A 22,938-nucleotide genomic window follows, 5' to 3' on the forward strand; every position below is an offset into this window, starting at 1 on the left:
GAAGCCAAGGGTGGCTCTTGCCTTTGGGAAGGGAGAAGATGTGAGTTGCCCGAAGAAGAGCAAAGACAGCCCCATCCTTTGTGTAAGCGATGAGCTGTTCACGCTTTAAAAGGGATGGATGAAATAAACATGGCAACTGTTCCCGGATTGACAAGAAAAGTCACCCACAGGCATGATCACACCTGAGAAACTTGCTGGAGCCCGAGCTGCGCCCTGCTTTCTCTTCTTTCAGTCTTGGACCACGCACCCAAAAACCCAAATTCCTTCCCATACTGAAAATAATGATAATAGTACCAGTGATAACAGGGCTCTCACTATTGAGACTGGTGGGTATTACTCTGGTAAGTGCTTTATGTCTAGTAACGCATCTCATCCTCCCACTTTCCAAAAAGCCTAAGAAGGAGGTTCTACTATTAGCCCAGTTTTGCTAACGGGGAAATTGAGGCACAGAGAAAGAACGTAGGTCAGGGGTCACAAACTCAAATGCCTCCAGGAGCAGGCTGGCAATATAAATAAGGACATTGGGAGGATGTAAGATATCAGTTGGGATTAGTGAGGATTGTGTGAACTGAGAACAAGGGGACAGCCCCTCCTCAGTCTCATCCCTAGGACTGCCACTTGGGAATGTGGCCCTAGCACAGCCAGATCTTATTTTTCAAATGAAAATATGAATTTGTATTTGAATGTGGATGTGGCATCTTCCCATTTTTGTAAGCAGCGAAATCAGTTAGGATTAGAGTTTCCTCTTTATGACAAAACCTCAAAACAGCAAGGCTAAGATAAAAGTTTGTTTCTCTCACATTTAAGGAAGTATCTGGAGAATCAACAGCTCAGAGCTGGGATGGAAACCCCAAACGTCAGCAGGGATGCAGACACTATATCCCTGCTCAGCATCCTCAGCTCACAACTCCCATCATCAAGGTCACTTCATGGACCAATATGGCTGCTGGTGCTCCAGTCATTTCTCAAAAGGGGGAAAATGAGCAATAGCTGAGCAGGTCACTTGATTTCCTGTCCTCCCATCCCTGCCCACTACACTTGGCCTTCTTAATCTATCTTGTCTACCAGCCTCAGTAGGCATTTGAATCTCTACCCCTTGGTCTAAATCTAGGGTGGGAAACGAAACCAAATTCCATCTTAGCCTTTCTTAATAAGGTGCTGTCTCACTCACAGGTGGTTGACAAGGACTAATCTGATTATTATCCATGAACCTGGGATGAATCCCCCATTGGCTAAAAGTCTGGGATTGAATGTAAGATCAGCCTCTTTATCATCAATTGAAAAACTTTGCCTTAGTATTTTGCAGCATCTGTAATCAAGAGGTGGAGTCGATTTCTCCATCTCCTGCCCCTGTACTGGCCCCAGTATTTTCTTTGACCAAGAGAATGCGGCAGAGGTGGCATGTGAGTCCTTGGGCCTGGGCCTCACAGCTTCTACTTTTGCCCTCTTAGAACCCCGAGATTGCCAAGCTGTGAAGAAGCTTGGGAAGGAAAACGGCATGAAGAGAGGCCTGGCTCTCTGGCTGCCCCAGACAAGCCCAGACTCCAGCGGATCTGCCAACTGGATGGCACTGCATGAGTGAGCCCAGATAAGACCATCAAAAGAACCACCTGGTCAGGGCGTCTGGGTGGCTCAGTGGGTTAAACGTCCGACTTTGGCTCAGGTCATTGAGTTCGAGCCTTGTGTTAGGCTCTGTGCTGACAGCTCAGAGCCTGGAGCCTGCTTCAGATTCTGTCTCCCTCTCTCTCTGCCCCTCCCCTGCTTGTGCTCTGTCTCTCTCTATCTCAAAAATAAATAAACATTAAAAAAAGAAAAGAACTGCCTGGTCAACCCATAGTATTATGAAAAAAAAATATAGTCATTTTGTTAGGCCACTACTACATTTTGGGATGATTTATTAAGTAGCAATATCTAGCTGATACACTCTTCATCTCTGTCTACCTTCCCATCCCAGATCCTTACCAGGGTCTATAGATTTGACCTTGCCCCTAGGGTAAGACGTTAAATCTTCCACCATCCCTCCTGATACCAGTTTGGAGACTTGAACCTGACTGCTTCCTACTGCAGCCCTTCTCAGCTCTGACCTCCACCACACCATGGCCCCCTTTTCTGATCGTCTCAAATCCCATGTGATTTGAGAACTTATCTGTATCAGTTTCTTTTTTTAATTTTTTAAATGTTTATTTATTTTGAAAGAGAGAGAGAGAGAGAGAGAGGAAAGGGCAGACAAAGAGGGAGGCACAGAATCTGAAGCAGGCTCCAGATGTCAGCACAGAACCAGACCTGGGGCTTGAACCCACTAACTGTGAGATCATGATCTGAGCCAAAGTCAGATGCTTAACTGACTGAGTCACCCAGGAGCACCCCCCCCCCCGCCATCTGTATTAGTTTTCTAAGGCTGCCATAACAAAATGCCACCAGAGACTGGGTGGCCTAAACAATAGAAATTTATTTTCTCATCGTTCTGGGGGCTGGAGGTCCAAGATCAGGCCCCAGCATGGCTGGTTTCTCCTTGGCTTGCAGGTGGCCACCTTCTCACCATGTCCTCACATGGTCGTTTCTCTATGCATGCTCACAGCTGGTGTCTCTTTTTATAAAGACACCAGACCTACTGGATTAGAGACCTACCCTGATAGCCTGATTTTAATTTAATCACCTCTTTAAAGACCTTATCTTCGAATACAGTTACATTCTGAATACTGGGAGTTGGGGCTTCAACATATGAATTTTGTGAAGGACACAATTCCATCCATGATACTGTCCAGCTCCCCCACTCACCTGCAAGCTCCTTAAATAAAGGTGGAACATGTTTCCTCAGAGAAACTCTTGTGGTTTTTATAGGTGGGTGCATGTATAATTGGTGGAACATGACATATATGGTTTACTGTTGTAGGTGTTCAATGTATTAGAAAAATACATGTAACTAGCACTAAACCAACAGCTTTAGAGATGCTGTTTGGAATAAGGCTAGAGAAAAAGTCCACATTAAGAAAAGATTAAGTGAGGGGCATCTGGGTGGCTTAGTCGGTTAGGTGTCTGACTTCGGCTCCGGTCATGATCTCACAGTTCGTGGGTTCAAGCTCCATATTGGGCTCTGTGCTGACAGCCCAGAGCCTGGAGCCTGCTTCGGATTCTGTGTCTTCCTCTCTCTCTGCCCCTCTCCCACTCACATTCTCTCTCTCTCTCTCAAAAATAAATAAACATTAAAAAAAAAGATTAAGTGAATAAGGCACACTGACATAGCAAAGATTATCAAGATGGTGCCTCCAGGCTGGGGTTGAGGAAACCTGACTCGAAGAGCCGGCTCTGAAGGCAGGGGACCCCAAGCATCCCTCCTGGCACTCGGGTTCATTAGCTGTAAGACCCTGGGCAAGTCACTCAGCCTTTCAGAGCCCTGATTTACTCATTTACCCAACGAGGACGCTAAACAGACCTGCCCCAAGCGGCTGTTCTGAGTATCACATCAGCCTCTTGAGGCAGAGCTTGTGGCTGGGGACCAGGGCCGGTCCTGGCTCTGCTGCTGACCAGCTGTGTGACCTTGAGCAAGTTATTTGCCTCTCTGAACCTGCTTCCTCTTTTGTAAGAAAGGGCATAATGGTACCTAACTGCTCGGGTGGTCAAGAGGATTCAGTGAGTTAATTCACCTTCTGAGTGATGTACATTGTGAGTGTTTGATCAGTAGCATTATTATTAGTTACTCTGGGGACAGCTCCAGACGTGAGCTGAAATGTCCCCTCACAGAGGCCTTAATCAGGGGCGAGTCCCAGCTCTAGGCCAAGCCCTTTCCAACGAGGCTGATGTCAGAATTCATTGAACTCCATATCCTGCTATTGTCCTCAACACCCCGGCTCCAAAGCGGCAGATGATGTCATGGGAACTGATGGGTTTTTTTTTTTTTTTTTCCTGAAGGGAGGGAAAGGCTAAGGCAGCCGTCTCTCAGCTCTCAGTCTTGGGGTGGGAGGGGAGGAGGGAAGCTTGGCCCTGAAGATCTTTGCTTCTTTCTCATAGGATTCTGCATTATATGAACTTTTTATTTTATTTATTTTTATTACATCTATGATCACAAACAAGAAAGCTATTTTCATTTTTTCCCCTCCCCCTTCAAAGTTATTTTCATTTTGAAAAATGAATCCAAGGCCAGTCTACACCCTTCTAGATTCCCAGGGTCAGTTTCTGATTTATCTGGGTCACTTACTCCTTGGCCTGGCTCTCTGCAAAAATAATTTAACAGAACCAGGATACTTAAAGGGTTCCTTCCCTGCAGACCACTCTGACTCTAAAGTAGAAATAAGACCACTAGCTACCCTCTAGGCCCAAACGAGTCACAGATTTAAAAGTATCCAGCACATAATTAGCACTGACTAAACGGCACCTTTATTATTTTTCATGAATGTGAATCATGTTCTGTACCCAAAACCTTACGTGCTTTATTTTATATAATCCTCACAAGGACCTCCAAGGGAGGCTCCCATTTTACAGATGAGGAAACTGAGGCTCAGAGAGATAAAGGGGCTTTACTCAAACTTCTGAAGTCAAACCACATTGTATCTTCTGTGATGTCACTTCCTTTGGGCAGCTTGCTTCCTCTGCTCCTTCCCAGCACAGCATCCCTGGTGGCTAATTCTATCTTACCTTGTTCAGAGCTCTCGGCCCCTACCCTCACATTGGAATCATCTGGGAGGCTTTTAAAGATCTTATTCTCCAGCTGCACCCTGATCAATGACATCAGACATCTGGGGTTGTGTCACTTAGGAGTATGATGCGGTGTAATATTGGGACCCGCTAATGGTAGTTAGTAATGCTACCCAGGTGATTCTAATGTGCAGCTAACATTGAGAACAGGTGTTTTAGAGCGATGTGTGGGTCTGTCTTCCTTTTCTTATAAGAAGAGTCAAAGTAGGGTGACTAACTGTCCAGTTTGCTCAGGACTGAGGATGTGGACATGGGATTTTCAGTGCTGAAATTTGGAAAGCCCTGGGCAAACTGAGACATGTTGGTCGCCCTGGCAAAAGCCGGGCCCCACGGTCAGCAAGCCCGAATGGCTCCAGGTGCCAGGCCGGTAACTAAACGTGGGAAGCAGCTGGTGGCAAGGCGATGGAGGATGGTGCTTGAGAGCGCCCAGAGAGTGTGTGCTGCTGGAGCCTTCACATCTCAGTGCCGCACCGGCAAGCCACACCTGCTCGTTTTAGACCCAACAGATGAACTTCGCCTCTCCTCTAGAGCCACCAGGAGGATCTCCCACCTACAGTGGGGTCTCGGTGCACCAGTGGTTTTCAAGCCCCTGGTAGAGTCACCTGGGTAACTTAAAAAAAAAATCGTGAGGCTCAGCCCCAGCCCAGCCAGCCCAATTGAATCATAGTCTCTGGGGGTGGGACCCAAGCATCAGTATTTTTAAAAATCCCCCCCCTCCCCCCCAGGTCACTGTAATGCCTGGCTAGGGCTGAGGATGGCTGGGATAGATGCAGATCAAACAAAGGAGGGAAAATGGACTTTTCTTCCCTACATCATCAGTGTCTCTCTGACGCCCTTGATGTCTGACTCCTAAGGTTTGGGGAGCATTTCTGGTCTACCTGCTTTCTACAGTCACGAATAAAAATGAGTACCGAAGCAGACAAGATGTCCTTCAGCAGGTGAAGGAATAAGTCAACTATGCTTACATCCAGAGGGGAGAATATTATTCAGCGCTAAAAAGAAATGCACTCTCAAGCCATGAGAAGACACGGAGGAACCTTAAATGCACATTTACTAAGTGAAAGAAGCCAAGTCTGAAAAGGACTGTATGATTCCAACCATATGACCTTTTGGAAAAGGCAAAATTATGGAGACATCAAAAAGGTCAGTGGTGGGGGCGCCTGGGTGGCTCAGTCAGTTAAGCATCCAAGTCTTGATTTCAGCTCAGGTCATGATCTCATGGATTGTGTATGGCTGTATACTGACAGCACAGACCCTGCTTGGGAGGCTTGCTCTCCCGCTCTCTGCCCCTCCGCCACTCAGGCACACTCATTCTCTCTCTCAAAAAAAAAAATAAACATTGAAAAAAAAGATCAGTAGTTGCCAGATGTTATGGGAAAAGGAGGGATGAATAGACTAGACACAGAGGGGTTTTAGGGCACTGAAAATACTCTGTATGATACTCTAATGGTGGATACATGCCATTGTACATTGGTCCAATCCATAGAATGCACAGCCCAAGAATGAACCTGAGGTAAAAACCATGAACGTTGGGTAGTAACGATGCATTAATGTAGGCTCATCGATTACAATAAATGAACCACTCTGGTGGGGACTGCGGATATGGGGAAGGCTATGCATGTGTGGGGACAGGGGGCTTATGGGGAATCTCTAGGCCTTTTGATCAATTTTGTTGTGAACCTAAAACTGCTTCTATTTTTTTTTTTTTTTTTTATTTATCTCTAGGAGAGAGAGAGACAGCGTGAGCAGGGGAGGGTCAGAGAGAGAGGGAGACACAGACTCTGAAACAGGCCCCAGGCTCCGAGCCGGCAGTCAGCACAGAGCCCGACGCGGGGCTCGAACCCACGAACCGCGAGATCATGACCCAAGCGAAAGTCAGACGCCCAACCGACCAAGCCACCCAGGCGCCCCTAAAACTGCTTCTAAAAGAATAAACTCTCTCAAAAACAATTAATACGGAACGAGCACTTCCAACTCATCCATTCACCGAGCACGGCTAAGCCCCAGCACCTGGCTGCACTGCACACCGACAGGTTAGTGCTCGCCGCCGGCTCAGTGGCTTCTGTTGTGTGACACTGGGCAACACACTTTCCTGTCCCTCAGGTCTAGCATCAACAATGAGGGGTAGGTCTGAAGCCCCATGGCCACTCTGAGTAAGGCTAGGGGTCCGCGGGCCTGGCCTATGGGCCTCTTCGTGTACGAAGGGACTGTGCACAATGGAAGGAAGATGGGAGGCTTTCTGGCATCAGAACAGCTTGTTCAAAAGAGAGGAGGAAAAGGTCTCTGAGTCACTGGAGGAAATTACCATGCCCAATGGAGAGGGATCAGTGTGTGCATATGTACGTTCATGTGTATGGGTATGTGTGATTCTATACATGGAAGTGGAGGGTGTGTGTGTGAGGGTGTGTATGCCCGGAGAGTGTGCATGCTTATGTGCAAATATGCATGCATGTATCTGTGAACTTGCATGAGGACTTGGTGTCTATCTGAGGCTGTAAATATGTGACTCTATCACCATATGCACGTATGTGAATTGTGGATGTGTGCATGATGAATACATGTGTATTGTGTGAATATGTACGCACCCGCATATTTGTGTGAATGAGTGTGTATGAGGTTGTGTGTGTCACTCCCTGGCAGTTGTGGGCAAGTTATTCAACCATTCTGTGACTCTGTGTCCCTATGTGTAAAGTGAAGATAAGCACTTACCCTGGTGGGTTAAAGGTGGCTGCAAATTCTTTGCTAGTCCTGCCATCAGTAAGTGGAGTCACTTTCTCTCGAACCTGGGCTGGACTCGTGATTTGTTCTGACCAATAGAATCTGGGCCTTAGGAGATCTGCCATTCTTCTGCATTTGCGAACGTGACACTGCCTCTTGGAGCCCAGTGGCTGCGCTGTGAGCTGCTCGAACCAAAAAGTAAAGCCATGAGGAGGGAAAGCAGCACATGTGGGTGGTCAGTGCCAGCTGAGTTCACAGCGCACGGCAGCCCCAAGTGCCTGTTAGGAGAGCAAGCAGGGGACTGTGGTCCTAGCTGACATCAGGAGGACTAGAACTGCCAGCAGAGCTCAGTTAACCCAAAAAAAATCAGAGGAGATAATAATAGCAGTGGCTTAGAAACAGCCTAACCATCATTGGGTTTTAGGATGGTTAGCTCCGCAGCAGGCATGCCTTGTAAGGTGCCTTAAGCACCTAGAACTGGAGTGGGCAAACTTTTCCTGCAAAGGGTCAGGTAGCAAATATCTCAGGTTTTGCAGGTGATGCAGCCACTGTCACAACTACTCAACCCTGATGTGCAGTGCCAAAGCGGCCGCAGATCACGCGTTAATGAATAAGCATGGCTGTGTTCTAATAAAACTTTATGCAAGCAGGTGGCAGGCTGGATCTGGCCCCCTGGCAGTCAAATGTTTGCCCAGACCTAGAAAGCAGCCTGGGATATGGTAATAAGTGCTTTAAAGTGTCAGCTACGGGGCACCTGGGTGGCTCAGTCAGTTAAGCATCTGACTTCAGATCAGGTCATGATCTCATGGCTCGTGAGTTTGAGCCCTCCATCGGGCTCTCTGCTGCCCATGAGGAATCTGCTTCAGATCCTCTGCCCCCCTCTCCATCCCCTCCCCCTCTTGTGCTCTCTCACTTGCTCTCAGAAATTAAAAAATAACTATAAAGTATTAGCTATGAGCATATGGGTTAGAGTTTCTGTCTATGCACACACATGTATACGTGTGTATCTGCATGTGAAGCATATGTCAGAATGAGTGTAAATGTGTCTATATGCAGAATCAGCTTAGTCCTTCCCTCAGACAAAGCACTAGGTTTGTATCAACTAACATTTTGGGTTTTTTAAAAAATATTTTTGGTAATGTTTTATTTATTTTTGAGAGAGAGAGAGAGAATGAGCAGGGAGGGGCAGAGAGAGACACAGAATTAGAAGCAGGCTCCAGGCTCTGAGCTATCAGCACACAGCCCGACGCAGAGCTTGAACCCACAAACTTTGAGATCATGACCTGAGCCGAAGCTGGATGCTTAAACTACCAAGCCAGCCAGGTGCCCCTCAGCTAACGTTTCAACACAGCTACCTCAGGCCTTCCTACTTCTATTCTGGGGAGAAGGGGAAGCATGGTACAAAGCCAAGGGAAGAAAGAGCTGGTGTGTCCCTATCATTTTCATCTGGGTTAAGTTTGGAGGGAAGCCATCATCTGTCAGTGGCTGGGCTACTGTAGGGCCGCAGCCCACGCCTTCCTGTCTGCTGAAAGGAGAAGTCAGTCCTCTGGGGAGAGGGGGAGGGGATGCTGTAAAAATGAAAAAGGAACCCTGGAACTTTTAAGGAGGAGCTTGGGAAATGGAGAGAAGGCTATCCCCCCTCCTATGGTGGGTGGCTTTTCCAGGCAACTTGTAAACATCTGCTTGCTGGTTTCATTTTGATCTCCCACTGTGGGCCTCATGAGGGGTGACTTCCTGCATGACTAACCCCCTTGGCTCAGTTTGCACGGGCCAGAAATGAGTGTTAGCGCTGTAGCCAGATGTGGATTCAAATCCCTGTTTGTGCTTACTACATGGGGTATGGGGCCTCGTTTTGCTGAGCCTCAGTTTCCTCACCTGCAAAATGGGGATGATATTAGTACTACCTCCTAGGACTGTTGCAATGGTCAGGTGAGGGTGGTGGTGTGTGTCTAGGGTTTTGACACAGAGCTTTGCACAGCAGGCGCTCTGCGGGACGATGCCCAGAGACAGACCCTCACAGTTAGCGTGCCTGCGGGCTTCAGAATTTCGGGGAAGACTTCTCTAATCCCCTGGGCTGCTGTAAAGGCCCTTCTGATTTACAGTGTCCTAGAAACCTCTTTCCTTCAAAGCACTCACCTCTACTAGTTATTCTGCACTCGCTGGCATGCTTCTTTGTCGAGCACCAGTCTCCTCCAGCAGACTGAAAGCTGCAGGCAAAGACGGGATGGAGTCCGTTTTGCTAACCACTCAATGCCCAGAGCCAGCACAGGCCCTGGCACATGGTTGGCACTCAATGATTATTTACCGAATGAGTGAACAGAGATGGAGCATTTTAAGAAGGGGGGGGGTCCTTGGGGTCCGAGGAGAGAGCATCTTCCCATCTACTACAAACACAGCAAGACGGGAGGCTTGCAATGGGGTCTTCCAAAATGGGGTGATGATAGGCGCCCTCTTCAGCATCCTGTTGGATCAATAGGTTAAGCTGGGCTTCTCGACAGTCACAAAAAATCCCAGTGTTTCATTTCAGAAGGCCAACCCCATAGAGGTTTGTGTTTCACTCCCACAAAGGCCTGGATGAATCAGGTGACCGTCAAGGGCCGCTGTGCTCTTCGTGGTGACTCAATTCCATCTTGTGATGCCCTTCACGCGTGACCTCTGGGGCTTCTGCAGGGTCATGTACAAGTCCCTCGCGCTCCTCGCCCCCTGCTCAGAACCAGCCGGTTGGCCCTGGCAAACTGCATCGGGGCGGGAAATACAGGGTTACTCGAGGCTGTTCAGCGAGCACGAGTCTCGGTCGCGAATGTGGGAAGGGCGCTGACGTCACGGCTGGTTCTCCTGGGTCTGGCTTTAATGATAGGAGAGCCAAATGCATTTTGAATACTTGGAAAATGGAGATCCCTGCTCATTAGACTGCTTTTGAAAACCAGGTATTTATCAGAGGAAAAATAATCAATCATCCAAACCTTTGCGTAAGATACGAGGAACGGTGCTTCCGATCCACAGCTTCTGGCCCTGCAAGACCGTGGGGCCCCTCCATCCAAATGCCGCACCATTTTCCTGCACGGTTGAAATATGTCTTAATAGTTTTATTTTGATAAGGATGGATAGTCACCCATCAGAGGCCTAGCTCCTAATTCGAGGAGACCAGTGATTAAATAAACCGTGAAGATAAAAATTTTGGGCTGAGATAAGGTCATTACAACCTTTTAGTCTGAGTCTGGCACACAGTAGGATTCCTAGTTTCCACCCCCAAAACCCCCGACTTCACTGGAAAGTGCTTTGACGGACTTTAATTTTTTTTTTTTTTTTTAAGTGCTAGCTCAAAGTCACTGTGTCTAGGAGGGTAGTGGGGGGAGGAGGGAGACGGAGACAAAGTGTGGGCAAAACCACTGAATATTCATGAAAAGAGCCAGAATTTTGTAAGGACAGCCTGTATATGATGTGTGTTCTCACCAGGCTAGAAGACAAAAAGAACAAGGGCAGTGTGCCTCTGAATAGAGAAGCTGGGCTTTTTTTTTTTTTTTCCTGCTGAGAAGTTTCAGGATGACTCTAGTGCCTTTTATAAATTATTATTATTATTTTTTTTTTTTACTGTTTCCATCTCCCTGGGGTTGGAGAAAAGGGGAACTGCCCATGGGATTAAATCCTATGTGTGCTTGATATTATTTTGCCCTGCGTCTCTCAGCTGAAGAATTCCGTCCTGGGCTTCTATTTCTTTTTCTTTTTTTTTTAACTTTTTAAATGTTTTTATTTATTTCTGAGAGAGAGAGACAGCGTGAGCAGGGGAGAGTCAGAGAGAGAGGGAGACAGAATCTGAAACAGGCTCCAGGCTCTGAGCTGTCAGCACGGGTCCCGATGCAGGGCTCGAACCCACAAACAGTGAGATCATGACCTGAGCCGAAGTCGGACCCTTAACCGACTGAGCCACCCAGGCGACCCCTGGGCTTCTATTTCTGCACCGCCACCACCAGCACCACCACCTCTTCAGAGGTCCCCACCGCAAAGCAAACCTCACACACCCCACCTGGAGGTTCCAGGTTCTCAGACCTAAGGGCCAACTCACTTAAGGAAGTGGTTCACCACCCTGGCTGCATTCTAGAATCCTCCAGGGAGCTGAAAAAAGTACCCACACCTGGGCCGCACTCCCTGCGCTTCTGACCCCACTGGGCCAGGGTGGAGTCCTGGGCAGGGATAACTTTACAAAGCCCCTTAGAGGTTGTTACAGAGCCAGGACTGAGAACCAGCGGCTTAATCAAGCTTTCTGCCTCGGACTCCAGCAACGAAAATGAAATTTCGTCTGAGAAATGAAACAGAGAGAAAGCTTATAAGAAAACGACATAATTCAGAAGAAAGATATGGGGGTGGTGGATCCGCTTCCTGGACGTGCTCCCAGGGTCCTCCCTCCTGGCAGCGTGGATAACAAACATTCACAGCTGCAGCTCATTCGCAGGCCTGAAGAAAAGGGAGCTTGGGGGGAGCAGGGGAGGTGCCGGGCCGAGTGCCAGAAGGCGACCCTCCCCTAAGAAGTGGATTCACCTTCTTACTGTTCCACAGAGGCTGGGGCACTACTCCTGAGACAGCAGCTAACATTTGGATAGCGCTTCTCAAGTTCACGTGCATTGCGCTTTGATGCTCCCAACAAACCTATAAAAGGCAGGATTCTCCCCCTCCCCCCACTCCCGCGCCCCCACCCCGGCGCCACCGATTTTGCAAATGAGGAAACTGATGTCCAGATAAGTTAACTGGCTTGCCCAAAAGATTACAGCCACTGAAAGGTGGGGCTGGGACTTTAGTTCCAACATTTATTGAGCATTTACTATATACAAGGACTTAGGCAAGTATAAATTATAATATTATGGAATTCTATATTCCCTAATTACATCTTTGACACCATCTTCTATTTGTTCTTAGCATTTCTGTGGCAGAATCTTATTTACCCACTAACGTCCGTTCGTCCATCACATTTGGCTCGGGGCTGCTGTATGCTCCGGGGAGGCTTTCTCGTCCAGCTTCCCTCACGGCGAGGCGCGGTCACGTGACGCCATTCCGGCCAATGAGCTGTAAGAAGACGGCTACTACCTTCCCTAATGCGTTCTCTCTTCTCCTTGCCTTAGGCAATGTCCGGAAGCCTAGTAGCAACTGTGGGATCTGGAGATGACAAGTGTGCTGATAAAAGTGAAAATACCCAGGGGCGCCTGGGTAGTTCAGATGTTTAAGCAGCCGGCTTCACTCAGGTCATGACCTCACGGTTCGTGGGTTCGAGCCCCGCGTCGGGCTCTGTGCTGACAGCCTGGAGCCTGGAGCCTGCTTCGGATTCTGTGTCTCCCTCTCTCTCTGCCCCTCCCCTGCTCATGTGCATATTCCCTCTCTCTCTCTCTCTCAAAAGTAAATACACATTTAAAAAAATATTGGGAGAAAAAAGTGAAAATACCCTGAATGACAGAACAGAAAGATGCTTGAGTCCCTGATTCATCCCTGAACTGCTGTCTGCCCACGTCCAGGCTGATGAGGGAAAACAAGCCCCTATTTGTTTAAGTCACTATAGGTTAGGTTTCCAGAAGTTGTGGCCAAATGTATTTCTAAATGACACAGTCTCCTGCATGCCCTCCATCACTATGGCGGTTCTTTCCCTTTACCGTTGAGCACCCCACCCACCAGCTCCCCAGCAGCCAGCGTCTGACTGCAGCTGAAGCTTAGCCACTTGGGGCACATCGAATCAGTGTCTTAACTGTACTACCCTTGTGACCTGTGTCATTTTTGTCACCTGAATCAGCACTTTTTGCTTTCCGAGGTTCCATTTGTTTTTACAAGGTAAGAGTGAATATAGGAACATAAACAACTGTGTAGATGATCTGCACAAAGATGGCGACACTGGCCCAACTCACCCCCTGAAGGGGAGGCCAATCTAATGAGGGAAACCTGGATTACTGCGGGCAAGGTGGTTTGGGGTGTCAGTCACGCGCTTGTACCAAACTCTGGCCGTTTGAAAGTCAAATGTACAGAAGTCAAGGACTGCCTGTATGCACTCCAGTGGCAGCTCGGTACGGCAGATTGTGGTTTTTTTTTTTAATTTACTTATTTTGAGAGGGACAGAGACAGCGCAAGATGGGGAGGGGCAGAGAGAGAGGAGAGACAGAGAGTCCCAAGCAGGCTCCGCACCATCAGCACAGAGCCCTACAAGGGGCTCAAACCCATGAAACCATGAGATCATGACCTGAGCCGAAGCCAAGAGTCAGACGCTCAACCAACTGAGCCACCCAGGCATCCCTGCCAGATTGTGTTTTAAGCTTCCAAATCAGTTAGCTATTGCTGAGCTACAAACAGCCCCTAGCTCAGGGGCTTAAAACAACGTCTATTATTTCTCAGAGGCTAAGAGCCAGCTGAGTGCTTCCGCTAATCCGGGCCAATCTGTGAATGGTCTTGGCTGGGCTCGCTCAAGTGTTTCAGTCAGTTCTTGGTCACCTCAGTCTGGGACGGCCTCATTCACATGTGTCATAGGCAACTGGCTGTCAGCTTCAGTGACAGGGTTGATTGGGCCACAGGACGCCTCCTCCTCCAGGAGGCTCTTCACACGGTGGCCTCGGGTTTCCAAGAGAACAACCAGAGGCAGAGGAGGCCTCTTGAGTCCCAGGCCAGGAACTAGCGTAGCATCCATTCTGCCACATGCTATTGACGGAAGAAGGTCACAAAGTCCTTCCGGTTTTAGAGTAAGTAAAAAGGTTTCCCTTCTTGATGAGAGAGGCTGCAGAGGCATTGGCATAGGAAAAGAAAGGACAGAGGCCATTTTTGTCATCAGGTCACCATAGTACCCACGGTGAGAACTTTCCTTTGAGTGGATCGCCATGACGTCAAAGAAAAAGATGAACCAAATCGGAGTAGGTAGAGAGATGGTTGCGTGGACAAAAGGGAAACACTCCCTGTAGTAGAGAAAGAGTAAGCGGCAAAGGAAACAGAGGAAGAGAATGGAGATACAGACTAAATCAAAATTCCATTCCAATAATTACTTCTAAGCTCACTGCCCCTTCCCGGGTGCTTAATATGTTAAACACAATCTCACTGAATCTTCAATTACTCCTGTGAGGGAACTTCTATTATTAATCCCATTTTATAGATGAGGGAATCAAGGTTCAGAGAGGATTAGGCAATTTGCAGAGAGACACACAGGATGAGAAACGCAGGACACAAGACTTGAAGACAGATCTCTTGGTGTCAAAGCACTGGCCCTAATCAGGACACTGTTCTGGCTTTAGGCCAACTTGTTTCTCTGTCCCCACCTCGGGCCCCCTGCCCGGGCCTTGCCTGCCACAGGATCTGAGGACTTCCAGTCTGATTACTTCCAGCTGATTTTTTCTGTAAAGGGCCACTGAGTCAGTCTTATCAGGGCTGTGTTGTATTTATTCAGTTCTGCCAGTGTAGACAGTATATACATGAATGGGCATGGCTGCATTCCCATAAAACTTTACTTGCAAAAATAAAGTGGCCAACCCCTGCCTAATCCATTCTCCACCTTGCAGCCATAGTGGGCCAAACTCAAACGTGACCCTGGCCATTCCTTGCCTGACAGGTTTCATCAGTATCTCCAGGATCAGTCCAAACCTCTATCAATCTTGTGATCAAAGTGTGGCCCCTGGGCCAGCGGCATCACCATCACGTGGGAGCCTGTTGGGAAAGCAGAATCTCAGGTCCCACCCTGGGCCCGCTGAGTTAGAATTTGCATCTAACCAGCCTCTCTGGTGATGTGCACAGTCCAGTTTGGGAAGCCCTGTCTTCAGGACCGCTGTCTCCCGGTGCCTTCCTATCCCCCCGCCCCCATCCTTTGCTACTGGAGCCTCCTCCCCGCCCCACCCCCACTTTCCAGCCAAACTGAAATGCTCCATTCATCTGTTCTTGATACATTCCTCTCCTGCCCAATTCCCTCCACTTAGCGAATTCCTGCCTACCTCTAGATCTCACCTTAGACATCACTTCTTCCCAGCAGCTCTCCCTGAACCTCCTGAACTGCACGATGTGCCTGTCTTCCGTGTTTCCATAGCCCTTTCTCACCGCCTCCCACCACGACTGAATTGGCCTACCTCTCACAATTAGTGTGCGAGTTCCATAGGGAGACACCCCGTCTGCCTTGGTTATTTCTACACGTGTCCTCAACCCTGGGGACAGTATAGACTCAATAACTGCTTGTTGAAAACTGAATGAAACACACCCACCGCCTCTGCCCTGGGCAAGTATCCTACACAACTACTGTTTAATCAGTCTGTGGCTGCAGGTTTCTCTAAACTTTCACTTGGCTCCCAGGCTTTGTGGAGTCTTAAGTCGTCTCCAGAATCCCATCTTTCACTAAGCCCAGTGGTTTTTCATTATTTGCAAATGTTTACCACTTGGAGAGGACCCAGGGGGGCCTACGAGATTGCTGAGCAAAATTCTTGAGCAACAAATTAGCCACAGGCCAAGACTTGCCTTGTGTTAGGGAGTTTGTGGGGGAGCCAGGCGGAAGGTCTAGGCAGGGAAGAAGACTTGAAGGCAGGACCCCAGGCTGCACACCTTCAGAGCCATGAACTAACATTTTTTCCCACCTGTGTATGGTGCCAGTTCTAGACAAACAATTATTCTAGCTTTGCTGAGTGGGAAAAGACTCCCATACACCCAGATGTGGAAATCAAGTGAGCTTGTGTGTAAGGAATCGTTAGCGAGTGTATCTGCGGCTGCCCTTCAGGAAGAGAGCCCTCCCCCAGATCAGACATTCAGTCCAAGGTTTTCTACAAGTTCGTTTATTAACAAAGCAAAATATAAAAGAACAAGGCCCCCCAAATGACCCAAAAGATCAAAAGTGCAAATTTACTTCAACCTGAAATAGAAAACAAATGGCTGGCCTCAACTGTTTGGCCATGGAAATTTGGTGTGATTGAAAACTCCTTTTAATCACACAACTGTAGCAGCGGAACCATATTTGATTAACCCTTTGGTCTCTGTTATTGGAACAAACCATACACTATGACTGGAGCCCATGGGCTACATCATAATATACAGCTGGGGGTCAGAATACACATTTAAAATAACAATAAAATAAGAGGAATGTTTTAAAGTCAAGTCACTGAATCAAGGCACATTTTTTTAAGCAAAAGGTGCTAAAAATATTCCTGAATATCTCTGATACTACAAAAGCCAGATTATATATAATTTTTTTAGTCTATTCTCTCTGTATAGTGATTGCATATTATCTTCACCCTCTCCCAACTTATACTTGCTAAATTCCCACCAAATCATGTGCTATGTAGGTATAAATGGAAACAAACAGTAGTGTCTAAGTGACAGATGTACGATTAAAAAAAAATTAACGAACACCAAGAATGATAACACTGAACTTTTCTCCCCCTCTCAAGGGTCACTGGAAGTGTTAATGAGATTTGTTTTCCCCACTACGGGGGAAGGAGGTAATAGCCTTCCTCCCCATGGGTAGGGATAAGTTAAGTCTTCTTCACCAAGGTCAAAAGCCACATTTTACAGAAATAGTGATTTACTCTACGAGGTTAAAAGAGATGCTTTGGAAGCAGGTCAGGTTAATTCCTTCCAAATGCTAGGATGTCAGTTTTGGTGGGAGCTGCTGGGTCAGAAAGGGGTGGACACATCTGATCAGAACTGTATTCTTTGGCAGTGGCAGCTTGAAAACCCAGCACTGGGTTTCTGGTGTCCCCTGCCACCAACCATCCCTGCTAAGGCACCGTCTGGGGCCCTACTAAAAAAAAAAAAATCACTTAAAAATAAGAACAAAATTACAAATAAAAAAACAAGTTCTTCTGCAATCCTTCCTGATTACTCATCTGTGAACTCCGACTGAGCCAAGGAGGTTAGTCCCGACTCACCAGGAAGGAAATGCCAAGAACTGGCCTCCAGCGGTCTGATTGGAGGATATGACTGGGAATGAACAGCTCCAGGATGGAGGGTCCTTCTGAGAATTGGGAGTTCAGTGTCATCTGTGGCCATGTTAATTTTTTTTGAGGGGGGAGGAGGGGGTTGTTTCTACAATAAAGCTTAGCTCTGAGAGATAAAGAGGGACTTGAAGTATCACAACCCCAACTATGTATAACAACATTATCTCCATAACAATAAATATCACCTTATACATACTGTGTAAGGCAGGGGTCGCAAACTGGTGGCCCCCAGGCTCCAGCAAATGTTCAGTTCGGCCCACGTGGTATTTGGAACGTTTTTAAATTATTTTGTTTAAAAATGAGAACGTTTCACTTTAAAAAAAAAAACAAAAACCTCCTGATTTCCGGCCTCTCCCTACCCTTTCCCCAGCACAGAGCTGAACGTTGGCTGCCCTGCTGGCTGCCCTGCGTAAGACTCCCCACCACCCACCCCTTCCCATAGCCCTCTCCCTGCCTTGCTCCTGCAGGCTGCTGAGTTTGCGACCCCTGGTTTGAAATAGCACATACCTAAAATACGTTTCCTACCCAAACCTCTTGCACCCCCATGTGATTTCCACCCTGTCTGCCCTTCTCCCCTTCTCTTCCTTCACTTCTCTCTCAAGGCCTCCTTCCTGAATTCTTCAGATTTCTCCCTCACTTCCAAGCTTCCATTCTCCCTTCTTCCAGCTGCCGTTTCTTTTTTGCAAAAATCATCTCCTTCTCTCAGCCCATGAGCCTCTTCCAGGACGGCTCCCAAGACTGGTTGGTGAGAGTTACCGAAGGGTGTCTTTGGGCAAAACGGCTGCGTCATCTTCCCTAAAACTTTTTCTTTGGGCACTGGCTGGTCGATTCATCTTTTTTTAACGTGAGCAATTGTGAGGCTTCCTGTGTGAGAATATTTGCATATATGAATCTCTAGTACCAAGTATACACCAAAAATGTGTATGTACATTTCAGACCAAGGACATGACGGAGCCCTGATAAAATACAGAATTGAGCTTAATTTAAGTGCCTCGGGCAACCATCATACCTGGCTAATGTGCCGTATTATTCCATTTGTACACAGTACATGTTTGGGATCTAAACATTGATCAAAATTGATCGAAATCTCTAACTTTTGGTTACCATGTGCAGAGAACAACTGCTCAGCATGGCGCTTAAATAAAACATTAATATTTTAAAAATTCACAAACACAATGCCCCATTAATTAAAAAATAATAATAAAATTTAAAATCTTGAGGATGGATGAGGCTTTGGGTAATTAACCTGAAGGCAAAAAAAAAAAAATAACAAAAACACTACAAGAACAGCATGTTACCAGATTTACACTTCAAAAGACTAGTATGATTAAAAAATAATAATAATAAACCTATCAACTCAGCTAGGAACATCTGGAAAATTCCATCTTTAAAGCTTTATAATCCCTCCAATAGCCTTGCTGTTCCCCACTTCAGTAGACTTAATGACTTCAGGGGGAACTGAGGCCAATATGGAAACATTATAAATATATATATTTATATATATAGATCTACGTACTCTTGGCACCTATTTTAAAAAGTAAGTTTAAGAAACACTGTGCAGTTTATATCTTCGCAGGAAGTTGGTAGACTGATCCCTTTACTACATGCAGTACCTTATGACCTAACACTGACCTCAAAAGCTGGGAATGACCTTTGTGACATCAAGAGGAATTGTCCCCAGAGCAACCTCCAAGAGAAGGGACAACATTTCCAACTATTTCTCTTACAGTCCAAGGTGGCAAAGGACAGAAGTGTCTGCAGCTCCCGTGAGGACACCCTGCCACCCATTTACTCACAATGACTTCTGCAGTGACCAAGAATTCCCCTCAAGAAAGTTTAAAGAGGGGAGCCTGGGTGGCTTAGTCGGTTAAGCGTCCGACTTTCGCTTAGGTCATGACTTTCGCTTAGGTCATGATCTCGCGGTTCGTGGGTTCGAGCCCCGCATCGGGCTCTGTGCTGACTGCCAGCTCAGAGCCTGGAGCCTGTTTCAGTCTGTGACTCCCTCTCTCTCTGACCCTCCCCTGCTCACACTGTCTCTCTCTCTCCTAGAAATAAATAAAACATTAAAAAAAAATTAAAAAAAAAAAGTTTAAAGAATTCCCTCAGAACAACTCAGAAGTTGAACAATGGCCGTATTCAGATGGTGCCTTCTGTCTTCTAGGTTTTATCTTTAAGAACCTAAGTTAGTACGTGTCTTAGTCCAAAAAAAAAAAGTCCCCAAGTCTAACACTGGGTGGGACAGGTTACATTTTCTATTAGGCAAGCAGATGGTGGACTTACTGACACCTAAGCTAAGTTGGGGATATTTACGTGCAAAGAGAGAAAACAACAGACTCCTGACAAGGGCTCCCCCTGCCATATTCTCCTCAGCTGACCAGTCGGAGAGCCCAGAACCCAAGATATTCGATTCTTTGGGAAAAGCTTTGCAAGACCTGAGCTGAATCAACTACTTCTCAAGGTGGCCTTGGGACCACGTACTTAAAGGTGCCGGGGCGTTGGGAGAGAAACTTTATAACCACGAACCATCGCTGAGCACTGACTGAGAGGGCTGACTACATCCTAGGCACCACAGCCAGCATTGCCTCTGCATTATCTCATTACACTCAGAAACAAATCACCATGCTGAGGAGTTTGTTTAAAAGCCTTAAAACAAAAAAAATATTCCTGTCTCCAGCCAGCAGCAAGCTGTCACCTTCATAGGCGAAAATCGAACTATATCTTCCCCAAAACCCAACACGTTCTCACCAATGTTGTCCTAACCATGGATTCTTTGCTACTCTGCCCTGTGCCTGGCTCACGGTAGGCTCCCCAGGAATGGGTGCTGGCTGGTACCAGCGTATGCCTGCGGGGGTGTTAAGCAGGCCTGCTTTTTAAGATTGTACATTTCTTAATAATAAATGGAACTGGTCTCCCTTTCAGATGCAACAGCTTGGCACTGGCAATTACCACAAAATGAAAGGACTGATCAAAACAGAGTGCTCTTTGCTCTGGAAGTTTCTCTCACCAATTCTTGATGACCTCTCAACACGTGACTTCATTCTTTGCAATTCTGTCAAACACCATGATTGCACCATTTAAAGAATACATGAATATTAATTTGGACAGTGGAAACTGTGGTCCTCAGAACATTAGACCCTAGAACAGAACTTCGATTCCAGTTGTAAAGATACAGATTTTTAGGAAGACCATGGGAACCCAGGACCTAGCAAGTAGTTATATCAAAAAACATTAGCTTCTTTAAATCTGGGGGCCAGAGATCTGAGTCTCAAAAACTGACACGGGAACTTTCTCTGCATCTAGTTCTTGCTTCCTTTCTTTACTGGACTTCCCTAAAAGCTGGATCCTTTTACAGAATCATTTCACACAAACCAACATTTGGACCAACTCTTAGCTGCTGGGGTTGGATGCCTTTCTGTAGCTTGCTCCAGACACGCTGGTGGGTGTGAAAAAGATGCTGTAACTATACTGGCTTCGGAGCCAGGGGGTGACATTTAAGCCCCCAAATGTCACCTTCTGAATTTTCCAACACCTTTGGCAGTTCATTTCCTTGCATTAAACTGGCTTCATTGCCATCCCCACCCCCATTAGGTGGGAGAGGCTTTAGGAGCTTTGGGCCAGGTGGAGGCACTGTCAAGGTTTATGGTTCATCTCCAGGGAAGCCCTGGGTGCGCTGACTCCGGGGTGGGGGGCACCTGGCAAGGTAGCGAGGACCCCCATAGACCCGGAGAAGCTGGGGCAGCCTTCGCCATGTGGACAACAACCTGGCAGCCGCGAGTTCCCGGGCGTGCTTGTCGAATGCAGCCAGGAGGTCAACTGGGGCGGCCTCTCGCAGAACCTTGGGCAGTGGGCCCACCTCGGCAGCGGCGCCACCAGGGCCCAGGACACAGTGGAAGAGGGTATGGCGTCGCAGCAGGCAGTCCCTAAGGAACTGCACTAATTCCTCCAACCGTTCACCCACGTGCGCCTCGTCCCAGCCTTGAGCCGGAGCCTCCTCACGCAGCAGCACCGCCAGCAGCACTGTCTTGAGCATGTACGAAGACAGGATGCGTCCCCACTGGGTGGCCGCCGTCGGGTCCAGCCCGCGGGCGCCCAGGTCCCGCAGAGCTTTAAGCAACTGCAGGCACTTGAGGTAGCAGGCACCTGGAGGGGCCCGTTCCTGCAGCCAGCTCAGCAGCTTCTGCTCCTGGCGCGCTGTGTTCACCCCCCACAGTGCATCCGTGCGCAGGCCTCCCGGGAGCACCGACAGGGGCCCGACAGGTGAGGGTGGCGGTGGCGGTGCGACGAGGAAAACGCCATCGCCCAAATGCACAGCTGGGATGAGACGTACAGCCATGGAGAGGCGGCAGCAGCCGTAATCCGTGCGGCACGGCAGGATGTGCAGGGTAGGGGGCTGCTCCAGGCCGCCGTGGGTCAGGCTGACCCGACAGCGCCCCTCCAGGCTGTAGCGCACGGTGGCCAGGGAACGCTGCAGGTGCGACTGGAACCAGCGAAGCACCATAGTGGCGGAGAGGTGACGCCGCCCGAGCACGTCCACGCAGAAGCCGTCGGCGAAGGGCTTGCAGTCCCGGAGCCAGTGGCCCCCGGAGGCCCCCGGCGGCGCCTTGAGCGCGCACACGAAACAGCCGTGGAAGGCTGGGGCGAGCGCGGGCTCGGCGCCCAGGCTCCGCGGCTCCAGCGCCACCAGCGGCGGGAGGCGCAGCGGTACCAACACGTCGAAGCCGTCGGGCCGCCGGATTTTATGCTGCTCGTAGGCGCTGCCCACCTGGATGAAGTCTCCGCGGAAGGCCAACGCCAGCGCCCCGCCGGGGATGGGGCCGGGGGACCCCCGGGCGCGGCCAGCCCGCACCAGCTCGCCCACGATCCGGCTCACGTGCGCCTTGCTGTGGCCCAGCACGTGCGGGGAGAGGCGCACCTCGTGCTCGTAGTAACTCTCCAGCAAGATGCCAAGGCTGGGCTCTCGGAAGTGTCTAGGAGAAAAGGTGGAGTGTCTCCCCAGGCGGGGAGACCCTGGCAGGAAGCGCTGCCGGACAGCGTGGCGACAGCGCAGGAGGATGTAGCCAAGGAGGAGCAGGACGACCACCTTGAGCAGCGGGAAGCCGCCGTCCGCACCGTCGGGGGACTCAGCCCGGTCGCCCCCGCTTCCTCGGAGGACATGATAGAGGCACACAAGGGCAGTGCACAGGCCGGTCACCAGGGGCCAGAAGACGCGCAGATTGAGGGTGTAGTGCACCGACATAGCGGGCGCGCGGGGCAGCGGCGGCCTGGCAGCCCAGGGCACGAGCCCCGGCGGCGCCCCCGGCCCAGCATGCGGGCAGCGCCCCGGCGGCCCCGCGGCCCCGGTCGCCTTCGCCTCCGCGGCGGCTCCCCCCTCGCAGGGCCCGGGGAAGGCGCCCTCCAGCTCGGCCTCCTCTCCCAGCTCAAGTTTTCCTTCCAGCTGCGGCCCGCCCTGCACTCCCGGGCTCCGGGCCGCGCCCTGCGCCGGCGGCGAGCGCCGTCCCGCCCGGCGGCCCTCCCCGCCCGGCGCCCCGGCGCGCCGCCCGCGGCCAGCTTCCGACCCGGCCCGGCTCGCCTCCTACCCTGGGCGGCGCTCCCGGGGTCCCCC

General features: G+C 49.2%; 1 protein-coding gene and 1 long non-coding RNA gene across 2 annotated transcripts; both read right to left on the reverse strand.

The window, feature by feature from the left end:
* Window positions 1–9,824: 9,824 nt before the first annotated feature.
* On the reverse strand, window positions 9,825–12,407 carry LOC120247833. Its single transcript, XR_005532422.1, has 3 exons — window positions 12,348–12,407; window positions 10,374–10,467; window positions 9,825–10,145 (listed from the first exon to the last, which is right to left on the reverse strand). It is a non-coding gene; the product is annotated as an uncharacterized LOC120247833 (long non-coding RNA).
* A 6,954-nt stretch (window positions 12,408–19,361) lies between these two features.
* ITPRIPL2 (ITPRIP like 2) lies at window positions 19,362–22,602 on the reverse strand. Its single transcript, XM_039255875.1, has one exon. The coding sequence runs from the start codon at window positions 22,570–22,572 to the stop codon at window positions 20,974–20,976; it is 1,599 nt and encodes a 532-aa protein (XP_039111806.1). The 5' UTR covers window positions 22,573–22,602; the 3' UTR covers window positions 19,362–20,973.
* Window positions 22,603–22,938: the final 336 nt, after the last annotated feature.

The sequence above is a fragment of the Hyaena hyaena genome, unplaced genomic scaffold (assembly GCF_003009895.1).
Source record: "Hyaena hyaena isolate Hyena2069 unplaced genomic scaffold, ASM300989v1 scaffold_550, whole genome shotgun sequence".
Lineage (NCBI taxonomy): Eukaryota > Metazoa > Chordata > Mammalia > Carnivora > Hyaenidae > Hyaena > Hyaena hyaena.

Excerpts from the sequence above, each read along its gene's own strand:
- ITPRIPL2 (XM_039255875.1), bottom strand. The coding sequence starts at position 22,572 with ATGTCGGTGCACTACACCCTCAATCTGCGCGTCTTCTGGCCCCTGGTG.